Genomic DNA, 15,311 nt, shown 5'->3' with positions numbered 1-15,311 from the left:
TTTGGAGGTGTCTGCCACTTGTCAGGAAAACGGTGGTCATTGCCATGACAAGCCACGGAGCTCTGCACTTGCCGGGCTCACTCACACCCTCTGCCTGTACCTGCAGAGTAGCCCTGGGCCAGGGCAGGATAGGTACCAGACCCCTGTTTTTCTTTTTGTCAGGATTTCAACATGTGATTGTTGGGACGTTCTCCGCAGCCCGTGTCTCATCATGCCTCCTTCCGGCTTCTGCCCGCTGCTTTGTTTTGCCTTCAGTAACTTCACAGGTCACTGAGGTGCCTCCTTATAATGACGGCCCCTTCAGGTATTTGCAGATAAGAGGCTTACCCAGCCTAGATGTTCTCCTCCATCATCCTGGAGCCCTTCAGACCTGTGTGGCTGACTCACTAAGGTCACCAGACACCGCTTCTGTGCCCAGGGAAGCCAGCGCTGGCAGAGTCCTTACAGTCCGGGGGTGGCCCTGCTTGTCTCCTTTCTGCCCCCAGGGTCCTCCAGCCCCTCATGGAAGGGGCATCTCATTAGACATCTCACTCTGTACACGTCAGCATGTCCTGCCCCCAGCTTCCCGTCCCTCCATCGCAAACTGGCCCACTGTTTCCCCGACTCTGCCCACCCCTCATTTTCATTTGGGACCACAAGGCCCAGAGAAGGCCACTGATCTTCTCAAGGCTGTTGGCCTCGAGCACAGGTCTCTAGACTCCCATCCCAGTGTCCTGTCAGCCGGAGAACAGGACAGGGTGGGGCTGGAGCAGCAGTGCGCTGGGCCATTGTCAGGGGCTGCTGGGAGGGGTGTGAGGGAGGCGGGGGAGTGTATCTGCAACCCTGTTTCTGCTTTCTGAGCCTGTGCAGGGAGAGATGTTGTAAACTCAGATTTTATGGGGTTGGGCAGGCAAACCCAGGGCCCAGGAGAGAAGACGGAGTTTGCTTGTCAGCATGGAAGGTTCCGCCTGCTCCCCATCTGTTCACGGGGCGGCCAGGACCCTCTTTCATGAGATTCCACTGGCCCAGCTAGGCTTTGGGAGGAGGCCTCTTTCCCTGGGCTTTGGGGGAAGATCTGGATTTGGGGTGTAGGCAGAGAAGTCTGGATGTAAGCTGGGAACAGGGAGTTCTGCCTGACGTAGTGGGGTGGGAAGGGCGGGCTTGGAGGTGCCAGAGTAAGGCCGAGCTGGTTGACCTGTAGCTGAAAGCCTGCCTCTCCACACAGGCCTTAAATGGAACCCCAAGTCCCCTCCCTGCCCCTCCTCTCACCCCAGGCCTGGGCTGCTGCAGTTGACATTGGGCTGGGCCCCCTCCCTGGAATGTCTGCGACAGAGATCACCCGGAGGCTGCCAGCCAGGAGCTGAGATGGGAAAACAGGCTGGTGAGACCTCAGAATGCAGGGACTTCCTGCCCCTCCTGGTGGCATGGGGACACTGAGTGAGGCCAGGGCTGAGCAGTGCTCTGCTCCCACGCTCACCCACCCCAGAGGAAGCTGGAAGCTCCACTCCTAAAACCCAGCTCTCTGGCATCTCAGACCCAGGCCTTGCTGCCTGGCCCAGCCACCAGAGGACACTGCTGGGCTCCTGGCACCCATGCCTGTCCCTTCCACTCTCTGCTCCCCACCTCTCCCCGGGCTTTGCCTCTGCTCCTGTCTGTCTCCCACCATCTGCCTGTCTCTTTAAATTGTCTGTCTCCCACCATCTGCCTGTCTCTTTAAATTTTGAGACAATATCAAACTTCAGAAAAGTTGCAAATGAAATGCAAAGACCCTTTTAAAAAAATTCTCATCTGAGGATATGTTTATTTTTATAATCCTCACCCGGGGACATGCTTTGAGAGAGAGAGAGAGAGAGAGAGAGAGAGAGAGAGAAGAAACATCGATCAGTTGCTCTACCGGGGATCAAACCCACAACCTTTTTGGGGCACAGGACGACACTCCAATCGACTGAGCCACCTGGCGCGTGGCTGGGGCGACCTTCTTTTTCCTTGAGCTATTTGAGAGTAAGTTGCTGACACGATGCCTACCACCCCTAAATGCTTCCCTGATGTTCCTACAAGGACTTTCCCCTGCCTAACCCAACACAGCCATCAAAGTCAGGAAACTGACATTGATATGTGACTACCATCTCGTCCTCCGATAAGATGGCCAATGATGTCCTTCCTGGCATGGAAGGAATCCAGGTCAGAAGCAGCCATTGCATTTGGCTGTCGCCACCTCTTCAGTCTCCTTCAGTCTGGACATCTACCCTGTCTTTCCTCCACTTTCACGACCTTGTCACTTTTGAGTAGTCCAAGCCGTGGATTGGTAGACTGTCCCTCAATTTGGGCTGGGCTGATGTTCCCTCGTGATTAGCTTGGGCTTGTGACTCTTTGGCAGGAATGTGGCAGAAGCGATGTTCATTCTCTGTGTGTCCCCCTGTGGCACACAACCACTGGTGCCGGTACCTTTGATCACTTGAATAAAGTGGAGTCTGCCAGGAAAAGTTACATTTCCCCCTGGTAATTTACAAGTGGGATGTGGGGAGGTGCTTTGAGTCTTATAAATACTCTGTTCCTCATCTTCCCATTTATCCAATTATTTCACATATCAGAATGGGTTCATTTAAGCCATTCCTGTCTTATGTATTTTGATGCTCAGATCCTCCCCGATTTAGTCTTTGGGGGCCCCTTCAAGCTGGCTCCTGTGTCCTTTTGTCTGTCTGTGCCCCTTTGATTCTCCGGTTCCCTTTATAGTCTCTGTGTGTTTCTATCTAATCTACCACGTTCTCTGTGTGGGCTTGTTGGTCGTTTTCTTTGTCTCTGCCTTTATCTTGGTCTTTTTTCTCCTCTCTGTCTGACTCCCTGGGCTTTTCTCTGTCTTCTCTCTGTCTGTCTCTTTGTCTCTGTCTCTGTTCACTCTGTCTTTGTCTTGTCTTCTCTCTCTCTCTCTCTCTCTCTCTCTCTCTCTCTTTCTCCCCTCCACAGTCTCTCTCTCTCTCTCTCTTTGTTACTCTGGCTTTCTGTCTCTCTCTCATTTTGTCTGTGTTTCTCTGTGTCTCTCATGGCTCAGTCTCTTTTCCCCAGGACTCACCACCACAGCGTCTTCAGACAGGAGTCCTGGACATGCTGGGTGTGTGAGCCTGTCACCGTTCCTGCTCTGGACAGGTTGCCCCCTCCAGCCCTGTCCTGGAGCTGGGAGGCCCTGGGGCAGGGTGCGAGAGGGGACTTGGAAGAGCAGATCCCCCTCCCTGGAGCTGCAGGGTCTGTGACCGCGTCTCTGTGTGTGTCCACGTGCGTGCGGACGGTGTTGGAAGCTCTGTGCCTGGGAGAGGGAAGGAGGGAGCTGCCAGTGTCTGTGTTCTGTGGCCCCTGCTGCTGGAGCAGGGGAATGGACCAGGTTAGACACCACAGTGAGGCGCCTCGGAGAGGAATGGAGCCTGCAGGCAGGGATGACTTCTCTGGGGAGTCCTCTGAACGGGGGACCTCAGGCGGGAGGAGGGTGGTTCTTAGCAGCGTGGGTGCAGGGCTTGCTCCCAGGGTGTGTGCCCATATGTTGTTACAAAGGACAGCCAGAGCTCGAGGGGTGTGGTGCCCCACTTTGTGATGCCCCTGGTTTTGGTGGGAGGGTGATTGACTGGTCCAGGAGCTCACGGTAGGTCAGATATAGAGAAGGCTTGGACTGCTAGACTGCCTCTCATATCATGTGTGTGATGGTATAGCTTTAAATAGAATATTTAACATATTGAGATCTTCCTAATATTAAGAATAGAAAATAAAAATAAAGATGGAAGAAGACTTCTGGGCTGGGGCAGGGGATGGTAGTGAGGGTGAGAGGGAACTGAGGGGCATGGCATTCTGTGCACATGGGTAGAAGTTAAGGACTATCAACAGTAGATGGATAAAGGAATAAGCTCTAGTCAATGGAGTACTATGCAGCAATGAAAAGGAGGAGCTACTGCTCTGTGTAACCAACCACTCGGTGAGCCTCACAGAATAGGACTGAGCGAAAGAGGCCAGGTATAAGAATACATATGTATAATTCCATTCATGTGAAGTTTAAAAGTCTGTCAAAGTGAATCTTTGGTGATAGAAGTCACAGTAGTCTTTACTTGGGGGGTGGGGTGGGGAGGGGGAGGGTAGTGAACGGGATGGCCATGAGGGAACTTTCTGGGGTGTGGGCCATGGGGTATACATGTGTAAAATTGGTATCGAGCAATACATTTAAATGAGCGTACTTTGTTAATAAAGTAAATTTTAAAAAAGTGATTAAGAAACCATGGTTTGCTGCTGGGGTTTGCAGTTGTCATCTAGGCCTCAGTACGCTGACCCCACCTGGGAGTCTGGGTCCCACCCACAGCTTTCTCTTTCCCTGGGCACACTCCTCCCAGAAACAGGCTCAGGCCTATGACACCTGAAAGGGCTCTTGCCTCTCCCTTTCCCTAGTCCTTGCTATGTCTTCCCCAGACTCCCCACTCCTCTCCTGGGACCCCAGCCTGCTGCCAGGGCTGATCACTGTGCCTTTCCTCCCACAGCCAGAGGATCTGGAGGCCCCCAAGACTCACCACTTCAAGGTGAAGACCTTCAAGAAGGTGAAGCCCTGTGGAATCTGCCGGCAGGTCATCACCCGGGAGGGTTGCACCTGCAAAGGTGAGCAGCTAAGGGGGCAGGAGGATGGGGGCATTTCTTCCCGGGAATGAGATGGCCTGGGAATGAGAAAGCCAAGTCCCAGTCAGGCTGGGACTTGGCTTTGCGGATTTCCTTGGGGTCTCCACCTGGTGCCTGGTTCTCATTTGGGGGGTGATGCAGAGCACACCGGATGGCAAGCATGTGGATGTGTGTGGCTGGTATATGGCATGTGAGGGATGGCATGGATATGGCATGTAGCCTGTGCATGGATGACTGGTGTAACATGAGCGAATGGCATGTGGAAGGTGTGTGGGTGGCACGTGGAGTTGGCATGTGGATGGTGTGTGGAAGGTGTGTGAGTGTTGTGTGCCTGGCACCGGCAGTCCTACAAAGACACCAAGCCACAGTCCTTCCCTTGTGGCAGCTCAGGGGTGAGTTTAAGAGGCCCCAATCAGACTTAGGGGTGGTGGTGGCGGAGGAGGCTGCTGGCTGACAGGCTTTTCAATCATTGTTCTGATGATTTCCTAGAATAGCCTGGTGTTTGGCTGTCACTGATGCCAGAAGTCAGTGTCTTGGCTCACATCACAGTGAAATCAGCAGGAGACCCCTGTACCCAATCTCGGCGACAGACACCATGACCCACCCAGTTGCCCCCTCTCCCCCACATGCCTCCTTCTCCTTCACCCCCATTTCTCATCAGTCAACTGAGTCACTGAGCTTCTCTGCAGCCCTTTAGGCTGCCGGCATTTCTCACCTGGACGACTGACTGTGGCCCCTTTGCCTCCTGTTTCCTGACCCACCTCTCTAATCCACCCTCCCTGACAGCTTGCAGGGGGACTCAATATAGACCTAGTTATGTCAGTTCCCTGGTAAAGCCTTGGGCCCCCACTACCCTCTAGACCAGCGGTTCTCAACCTGTGGGTCGCGACCCCTTTGGGGGTCGAACGACCCTTTCACAGGGGTCGCCTAAGACCATCGGAAAACACATATATAATTACATATTGTTTTTGTGATTAATCACTATGCTTTAATTATGTTCAATTTGTAACAATGAAAATACATCCTGCATATCAGATATTTACATTATGATTCATAACAGTAGCAAAATTGTAGTTATGAAGTAGCAGCGAAAATAATTTTATGGTTGGGGGTCACCACAACATGAGGAACTGTATTAAAGGGTCGCGGCATTAGGAAGGTTGAGAACCACTGCTCTAGACAAAGGACAAACCCCTTCCCATGGCTGCGAGCCTGGCAGGACCCACCCCTTGCCAGCTCTCCGACCTATCTCTCCTCATCCCCCAAGTCCATACTTAAACCAGCTGCACCTTGCAGAGTTCCTGAAATGCCAAGTATGCCAGGTATGCCAAAGGGGCTGGGTTCCTGCCTGCCCTGGCACCTTTACTCCACCTGGACTCTCTCCTTCCTTCCCTTCATATCAGCGTCCTAGTGGAGCTGGGAGGCTGGGCAGCAGAGCCTAGTGAACAATTGTTGAAGCACTTAAAATTAGATGGCTTGCATGCATGCTCCCATATATTGCTCATGGCATCTGTTTTACAGATGAAACCAAGGCTCAGAGTAAGTAAATCTCTTGGCAAGGCACACAGCTGCTAGGCCAGTGTGGGGTTTTCAGGGTGTATGCTCTTTGGAGGAGGGAAGGCTTCTGACCAGGAGTTTCAGCTGATGTCGGACGGTGAAGTGGGTGTATCGAAGTGTGTGAATGAGTGTGTGTTATTGTGCATGTGGAGGGCATTCCATAGGCAAAGGGCTATATAGCCTTTAATGGAAGAGGGGTTGAGTGTAGGGGCCAATGGGAACTTTTGCAATACCAAAATCAGCCACATGGTGTCAACCTCCTCCTAAGAGTTCTGGCTGGTCGGATGGTGGTTTAGGGTGGGAGTTGGGTGAAGTCTGGAAGGAATTGCTGAGGGTGGGTTTTTGTATTTTGCTTGTATAACCACCCCACCCGAGAACCTGCTTAAGTTAGCCCTTGACCCTCCCCCCAGTTCCTTCCTTCCTTCCTTCCCCAGTGTGCCTTCCCTTCACCCCAGTGACTCCCACAGCTGTGCTGAAAGGAGGCAGCAACGGGTGGGGTAGAAGGAAGTCCCAGCACACTCACTGTGAGGCCGGCACATTTCTGGCCTGATGTTCTGTAATAGTCTGTAGTCCTACGCTTCCCAGTTGACCTGGCTCGAGGGTCCAGGTTGAGGAGGGAATTTGACCCCAGGTGAATGGAAGGCTCCCAAGGTGAGCAGGGATGCCCCCAGTTTCACCTGGTTCTGCCAGGTGTTAACCTGGCGTGGAGGTGAGGTGGCCAGTGAGCTGCCAGGCTGGTTTGGCAGCTCCTGGTGAGTTAGTGAGAAGTGGGAAGAAAGCCAGGGCCACACTCCAGAGGCACTACCAGGTGTCAGGACTAGGCCACGTAAGGGCCAGGGGTGAGCCCAGCAAGGGAGGGTCGTCAGTAAGAGGGCCGGGGTCACCAGGCCTGGGGGCAGGGTTGGGACCACTTGGGCTTACTGGTAGGAGTGAACGAGTGGGCCCACTCTCTGTGCTTTGGAACCATGAGGTTGTGGTGGCATGAGATGGATAGACCCCTTATCCATCCACCTCTTCCTCCTTCCTTCCCTCCCTCTGTCCGTCCATTCATTCAGGGCTACCAGGTAAGGGTGGTTCCCTAGTTGAGGGGGCAGTCGTGGACTAAAATCCAAGCCACATTTTATTTACCAAGCCCAACACAAAGGGTTTGTTGGTTCCTCTTCCAGTCTTCATTTCAAGTCTCGGGCTATCACGTGGTAACCCTCTGGATTAGCAACCTGGGGCGATGGGTGGGTGGGGTGTATAGAACATCAAGCCTCTGGATTTATAGTCTTCCCAAAGCTTGCGCTGCTGAGGGGAATGTGGCTGCAGGCGGGGGCAGTGAGAACACTTTGCTAGAACTTGAGAGGCTGGGGCATTCATCCCGTCCCCTCTGGCCACCCTGCTCCATAACCTCATGGTTCTTCCACTTCTCACCCTCCTGCACTTCACTGTTTAATGCAATATGGCTGAGGGGGTGAGGTGAGAGACCAGGCAGGGAAGGGAGAGGACTCAAGGACCAACGAGGCAGATGAAGAACGAAGGTGGTGAGACATATGGGTGTAAGTATGACAGATATCTATAGGCGATGAGGTCACCGTGAGTCCTCAGCCAGTCTTCTACCTCACTGAGCCTGTTTCCTCCCATGCACCACGGGGTTAATAATAAACCCTATCCTTGCCCCGCAGGGGGTTATGGTGGGGAACACGGAGGCTCTGTGTGTGGCTGTCAGTGAGTACTAGTGTGCGTGGGGCAGAGGTGGATGGGACAATGGCCCAGGGCCTTTGTCAGTGCCCGGGCTCTATTTCTGGCCTTGTCACTCACACAGCTGCTGTGACTTCAGAAGTCACTTCCCTGCTCAGGCCTCAGTTTCCTCATGTACAGACAAGGGTCTGGGCCAGACAGTGGGAGGGCCTGAAAACTCCCTGCTGGAGTCTGCATAGGCTGGACAAGTCTCCCAGTGCAGGCGCTGATTCACTTGCAGGCACAGTGATGAACTGAGCGCCCTCTGGGTTGGATGCTATGTCAGGTACTGGTGCCAAGACCCAGCCCCTGACCTGGGAAGACAGACATGCCACCAGCCGATCTCAGAACACGGTGGCAAAGCTGACACAGAGGTATGCAAGAAAGGTTGTCTCTGACTTAGCAGAGATTTTCCTGTCAGGCTTTAGCAGGGTGGGCATATGTAGGCTGGGTCTTGAGGGATGTGTAGGAGTTCCTTACTTCAAACAGTGGGTTTCCCACAGGTCCTGAGGGCAGTGCATTAGGGGGTCTAGGGCCTTGCTCAAGGGCACTAGCCTCCCACTAGGCTGAAACTCAATGGAAGAGACCAGAATACCAGCTCAAGGGCTCAAGGGCCCAAGGGCTACCATCTGGACCTGGTCTGAGACCCAGACGTAGACTACCTCCTTTCTCAATGCCTCTAGTCAGCCTGGAAGGTGAGGGAAGCTTCCTCAGAGTGGGATGTACCTGGGGAGTACAATCCAGCCCTTAATGGGACAAGTCTACCCAGAAGCCCTCACTGGTTGGATTTGGAGAAACCTTGGTTCAGGAGCTCTTCCTTCCTCCTCTGTTACTTCACCGGGGGTTCCAGATTCTCCCCTGTGTCTGAGGACCTCCTTGGAGTCATCAGAGGCAGCCTTGCTGTGTGACCATGGTGAGACACCTAACCTCGCTGGGACTGGCTTTCCCATTTCTCTAAAGGAGGGGCTGGACTAGATCAGAGGTTGCAAATGGGTTTGAAAGGAGTTGTGTTCTTTGGAGCTACTTTAGAGGCCTGAGAGGAAAGGAAAAAGGGGAAATCCAAGGAAAAGCTTAAGGGGCTGAGGCCTTGAAACACCTGCTCACTTCAACCAAAGCAGCTTGGGTTTTAGGAGTTAAATATATTCAAAGGTAGGATGGTGTGGTGGTCTTGCACTTGGCTCAGACGTCCTGGGTTTATATCCCAGCTTTGCCCCTTACCAGTAAGAACTTGGGCAGATTGCTCCACCTCTCTGAGCCTTGGTTACCTCCCCTTTACAATGGGACACGCAGCAGGACTCCTTCCTCCGGTAACTGCAGGGATTAAATGAGATAACAAAGTGCTCGGAACAGGGCCTGGCATATAACAAGTATTAAATAAATATGAAGGAATATCATTGGGATTCCTCATTGAGTTCATCTGAAAGAGAGTTAGGCTGCAAAAATAAAAGTTTGAAAACCACTGGATGGGACGATCTACAGGTTTCTTCTTGCTCCAACTTCAGAACCACACCATGCCCACTCCCCTGAGACACCTGGTAAGAGTCAGGGTTCTCCAGAGAAACAACTCACAGGATGTGTGGGTGGGCGGATGGATGGATGGGCAGGTATTTATTATACAGAACTGGCTCATGCAATGGTGGAGGCTTGGCAAGTCCAACATCTGCAGGGTAGGCCATTAGGCTAGGGACCCAGGGAAGAGTTGCTATTTGAGTTCAAAACCAGTCTGCTGACAGAATTCCCTCTTGCTTGGAGAGATCAGCCATTTGTTGTATATAGGCCTTCAACTGATTGGATGAGGCCCACCTACATTCTGGAAGGTAATGGCTTTACTTAGTGTCTGCTGATTTAAATGTTAATCTTATCCTCACCCCCCAAAAATACCCTTTCACAGAAACATCTAGGATAATGTTGAACAAATACCAGGTACCATGGCCTAGCCAAGTTGATACATGATATAAACTATTACACACCTCCAGGACAGCGTGAAGATGAGCAGGGCAGGTGGGCAGCTGGGGAAGGAGCTGAGGTGGGCTCGGAGTGTGGGCCTTCAGCTCTGGGCTCAGGTGCACACTGAGGCTCTGTGCTCATTTTCTGACCCGAGGCCAGGAGGAAAAGGCCATTTAGATCCCAACAATGTCGGCTTCCTGTGTTCCCGAGAGGCAGGAAGCCACTCCAGGACAGAGTATACGAAGTCTACTGAGGCAGAAGCTGGCCAAGGGCTGGGGCTGGGGCTGGAGTTCTGTGCCCATCAGTAACTCTCCCCACAATGGGGTTTCCAGCGCCCTCTCAGGCCAGCTGCTGTGCGCTGCACAGGGGCAGTGTTGACACCCATGGGTGGAGATGGGGCTCCCAGGGCTCCATGAGCTTTGGTTTGACAGGGTCGCTCCCTAGGGGGCTTCATCTTGCAGGGCCACTGTCTTGAGAGGCCACCACCTTCCTTCGGAACTGGGGGAGGCCACCGTCCACTCAGGTGAGGTTGACCCTGAGATGTGTTAAGGGATGCCAGGAGGGGGAGGCTGGGCTCTCACAGCTGTAAGAGTGCGTGGAGACCATCTATTCCAGGGGCAGGAACGCAAGGGCCTTCAGGGGTAGTGCTGGCAAAGGAGTGTGAGACAGCAGGGCGTGGTGGGGACCCTGTGCTGCTCTGTCAAAGGCATTCCAACTAAGAAAAAGTCTTTGTGTTTTAAACATTGAGCCAGCTGATGAAGACAAGGATGCAGGTGGAGGTGCCAGTTGAGTGCCTTATTTTCTGAGCTGGAGTCTGAGGCCCAGAGATGGGGAGTGACTTGCTTCAGGTCACACAGCCTGTGTAGCAGTCAGGCCTGGAACCCAGGTCTCCTGATTCAGAGAGGGGGGGCTCTTCTGTGTAACAATGCCGGCAAAGAACATGATGAAGATGCTGCTGCTAACAGCATCTTATAGAAAGCAGACTCTGGGCCAACCACACATATTAACTCATTTAATTCTCACAACAACCCTGTGAGGTGGATGCTGTTAGGACCCCCATTGTCTAGATGTGGAAATGAAGGCTCAGAGTGGTTGAGTAACTTGCCCCAGATCACAGAGCTAGGGCGTGACCTTCTGAGCTGAGAGCCAGTCTACACGCAGCCAGTAGGTAAGTGGGTAGATGGAGAGCAGGACCAGTGATGAATGGATGAAGGATTAATGAAGTCCCTTAGTCTCCCCACCCCCTTACCAGGCTTGAGCATAAGCGGTGTTTGTACTAAAACACTCGGGGAGCACTGACCATGGGCCTTACTGGCCCTCTCCCAGCAGGGGCTGGAGCTGAATGAAGAGGGGTGCTCTCCCACCCTCCTTCATATCTATCCCATTACCTCACAATGTCAGCCCTGGTCTCAGGGGATTAGCCTGGAGAGAATCCTTCCAGTTTGAAATTTACTGCATATTTATTGACTCTCACCTGTACATCAGACCCTGAGCTAGGGGGAAGGGCAGGATTCCAAGCGGTAGAGTTGAACAGGATCTCCCTTCCTTAGAGCAGCAGTTGGATGTGAGAGAGAACAAATCATAAAGGATTACTCACTCCTCCGAGGTGTCAAGAGCTTTCCAAGGGGTGTGAGCTGAGGGATATGGGAGCACAGCGGAGGGAGGGACCATCTTTGAATGCCCGACTACCCAGAGAGGGGCCTTTTGAACTGGGCCTTGAAGGATGTTTATGAGTCTGCTTTTTGCAGACTTAACGTTCTTCTGGGGAACTTGGTATGGCAGGAACAGATCTCTTTGGGGCAGCAGCTAGAGATGGAGACAAGACCAGGCCACACAAGTCCAGGTAAATATGCTGAGGAGCTGGACAGAAGCTTCTAAGCTGGTGACACGATCAGTTTGCACTTGAGAATGGTCTGTAAGTCTGTGGATCGAAGAGAGACAGGCTGGAGGAAAGACAATTGGTCTGAACTGGTACAGTGGTGGGCTGGGGAGGAAGTTTGAGATTCAACAGCCTCTTTGGAGTTACTTTCTGAGCCATGATGACAAATTTCTTGGCAGGGTGAGGACAGGGAAGAAGGAGTTACAGAAAGGGGCATACGGGTACCCAGGGTGCAAGGAAGGACTCAGGAGATGGCCTCTGCTCTCAGTTCCCAGCATCACCTTTTGTCTGCTTGCTTTCTGAGGGAACCTGTGCTCTGGTTTCTGCATTAGCTATCTGTAGCTGTGTAACAAATTACCCCAAAGCTTAGCAGTTCTTAAAATGAATACAAAATTATGACCTCACAAGTTTCTCGGAGTCAGGGATTCATGAGTGACCTAGCTGGGTGGTTTGGACCCTGGGTGTCGCATAAAGTTGCAGTCAAGACGTCAGCTGGGGTGCAGACACCTGAGGGCCTGACTGGGGCTGGGGAATTCACTTCTACGGGACGCTGTCATATGCCAGCCAAGTTGGCCCTGGCTGGTGGCAGGAGGCCTTCACTGTCTACCACATGGCCCTCTCCACGTGGCTGCTTGAGTGTCCTCATGACATAACTGGCTTCCTCCAGAGTGAGTGATCCAGGAGACCACAGCTGAAGCCACAGTGACAACCTCTGATGACAACCTCAGAAGTCACACATCATCATTTCTCCAATATCCGAGTGGGTACACAAACCAGCCCTATTCATCATGGGAGGGGACTACAGATGGGTGTGCATACCCGGAGGCGAGAAACACTGGGGCCACCCTGGAGGCTGGCTGCCATAGTTTCCCTTTCTGTAACACATGTGCAGAATGGCAGGGCCAAGTTTCAAACTGTAGTGGGAGGATGCACATTGGAGCAAGAAATGCTGCCCTTGGGAGAAGCCCTGAGAAAGGTGACTAAGATGTAAAGGCACCTTCCCTAGAGGGGCCCAGGGCAAGAGAGTCTCCTGGGGGACTGAGGGCAGGTGCTTCTTCTTCTTCTTTTTTTAATATATATATTTATTAATTTCAGAGAGGGAGAGCTAACATTGATTGGCTGCCTCCTGCATGCCCCACACTGGGGATTGAGCCTGCAACCCGGGCATGTGCCCTGACTGGGAATCAAACTGTGACCTTCTGATTCATAGGTCAACGCTCAATCATTGAGCCACGCCAGCCAGGCCTGAAGGTGTAAAACTCTGTCCTCCAGGGCTTCGCCACACCTGCCACTTGAGTTCAGTTTGCTGAGCTTCTGTCTTCTGGGCGGGGGCCAGGGGGAGTCTTTCCTCACTCCTCACTTTCCAGGACAAGTTCTGCATTCCAGCACACAGGGAGCATTCAGCCCATTGTACTGCAATTGCCCAATGATTTCTCCATCTGCCCTCCATTCAAGGGCGCTTGTTGAGTGTCTGCCCACTGTGTGACAAGCAAGGCTCCCTGTATGGTCACGTAGGCCATTCAGTGCCAAAGGCATCTACCCAAGAGAGCTCTTGGAATCAGCCCATGCTCATCAAGCCATGAACCCAGGTACAAGGCTGGGTCCCAGTAGAGAATAAACACCTTTCTGCTGTTCCCACAAGGACACTGTATTCAGCTGTGTATCCATACAGCTGGTCAACCCAGAGGAGGGACTTTTTCTCATTTGCACAAAGATGCTGTTTGGTGCTGTGGGCCTAGAGCAAACACTGTTCTAGGTAGTGGGATACGGTGTGAGTGAGACAGGCATACTCCTGCCCTCACAAGTCTAGTGTGGGGAGATCCACTATACATACGTGAAACGGACATTACCCAAATGGCTTCAGATTGTGAGCTGTGCCAAGAAACAAATGATCAGGGTGCTGCTGATAAAGAATAATGGGGAAGCCTACTGTAATTTGGGTGGTCTGGGAAAGCCTCTTTGAGGAGATGGCTTTCAGGGGCTTCCAGAATAAAAGAAGGATTTGGCTTGGTGAACAACGGAGAGCTGGACTGAGGGAGAGCATCCAGGCAGCTAGAACAGCAAGTGTGAAGGCACTGAGGTAGGCAAGAGCTTAGTGCACTGGAACTGTCAGAAGGACGCTGGAGGGAGATGGAGGCCTGGCTCCCCTTGTGCTCGTTGTGGCTAAACTGGGGTTGGGAGGCCCAGAGTGGACACTTAGGGATGCCTCTGTGGTTGAATATAAGACGTTGGGGGTGGGGGGGGGTAGGGTTGTGGCTCAGGAAAAAAGTGTGGTGGTGGGCATGATTCAGTGGGGGTGCACATAAACTCAGGGGAACTCTTCCGTCAGGTCCAACTCAGCCAACATCTAAGCCTCTACTGAGTGCCAGGCTCTGTGTAGTGTGCACGTGCATAAGAGAGAGATCCTTCCCTTGAAGGCCCACACCCTAGGAAGCAAGGTGGTGGCGGGAGGTGTGTCCTCTGTGATAATACCTAGTAGAAGGTGGGGGATAGTGAGCAAGGCCTCCAGAGGAGGGCCCAGGACTTATTCTGGAAGGCCTGGGGTTTGATTAGAGGAGGATGGGGAAAGGTCCCTCTGGCTGGAGGCAGTGCTGGGTGGGGGACCAGCCTGGCTGGGAGAGCCAAGTCGAAGCTCAGGTCACAAGGCCTGAGGCTCTCAATTCCACATTCTAGGGCCAGAAAAGAAGGCGTAGGGGGTGGGGCTGCTGCTGTCAAAATGGAAACACCTTCTGGAGCGGAGCTGCCACCTGGGGCAGTGGGGGTGGGGGTGGGGGGGAGAGAAGCTGAAAAGCTGGCCAGATGGGCATGACTTGACTTGGGTGGCCAGGGCGGCTATGTCCTGACGTGGCCGGGGTGGAGGCGTCTCTGAGCTGGGCTGGCTGGTGGGGTCAGGAAAGCCTTGCTCAGCACTGGCTGAGTCATATGCCTGAGCTGGGGCCAGGACTAGGCTCTGGGAGAACATGGTCCCAGGGTAGGGCCCAGGGCCAAGGCCACATCCCAGTCTCCAACCACTGTGCCTCCCAGCTCTTCCCCAAACCCCACACTCACAGACAAATCAGAAGCCTTAGTTTGGGGAGACCCAGAACGTCTTTGGGTAGCTCTGGGCCTTCATCTGTGCCTCAGTGTCTCCTGTGTACTGCTGAGAATCAGGTTGGGGCGGCCTGGACAGCTGGCTGTAGCCAGGGGCTGTGGCTGTCCAGGATTTGGAGTCAGGGCAGCTCTCCTGCCTCCCCCTTTCCAGTGTCCCCAACCCACCTGCCTCAGCAGGTACTGGGCAGCCAATAAGGCCAAGTCAGTACAGAAGCTCAGCTCAGGACTCCGCACCCAATCTGTGGGACCTGGTGGGAGGGGCCCACCAAGCCCCTGGGTGGAGGGCCCTGGGGGTGGGGCAGGCAGGGCTGGGACATTCCAGGCTGAGGGAACCCCTTAGGAAATTTGATTCCAGCTTCTGGTGGTAGGAGGGGGGGGGAGCAAATTCTGTGTATGTGTGTGTGTGTATGTGTGTTTCAAGTCATGCTGTGTGAGCATCTGTCCACATGTCTGTCCGACTGCTGCACTGAGGGTCTGCTATGAAATTGTGTGT

The 15,311-nt window shown here is 53.2% G+C and overlaps 1 protein-coding gene across 1 annotated transcript in view; it reads left to right on the top strand.

Annotated features, from left to right (window-relative positions):
- The window catches only part of TNS1 (tensin 1), a 188,013-nt gene that overhangs the window by 7,874 nt on the left and 164,828 nt on the right, over positions 1–15,311 (top strand). The window contains 1 exon segment of the mRNA XM_014462563.2: positions 4,491–4,605. Within this exon segment, the coding sequence (XP_014318049.2) occupies positions 4,491–4,605 (115 nt within the window).

Source organism: Myotis lucifugus, unplaced genomic scaffold (genome assembly GCF_000147115.1).
Source record: "Myotis lucifugus unplaced genomic scaffold, Myoluc2.0 scaffold_3, whole genome shotgun sequence".
Taxonomy (NCBI): Eukaryota; Metazoa; Chordata; class Mammalia; order Chiroptera; family Vespertilionidae; genus Myotis; species Myotis lucifugus.
Note: the sequence above shows the minus strand (reverse complement) of the source record. Positions and strands in the feature narration are given on the sequence as shown.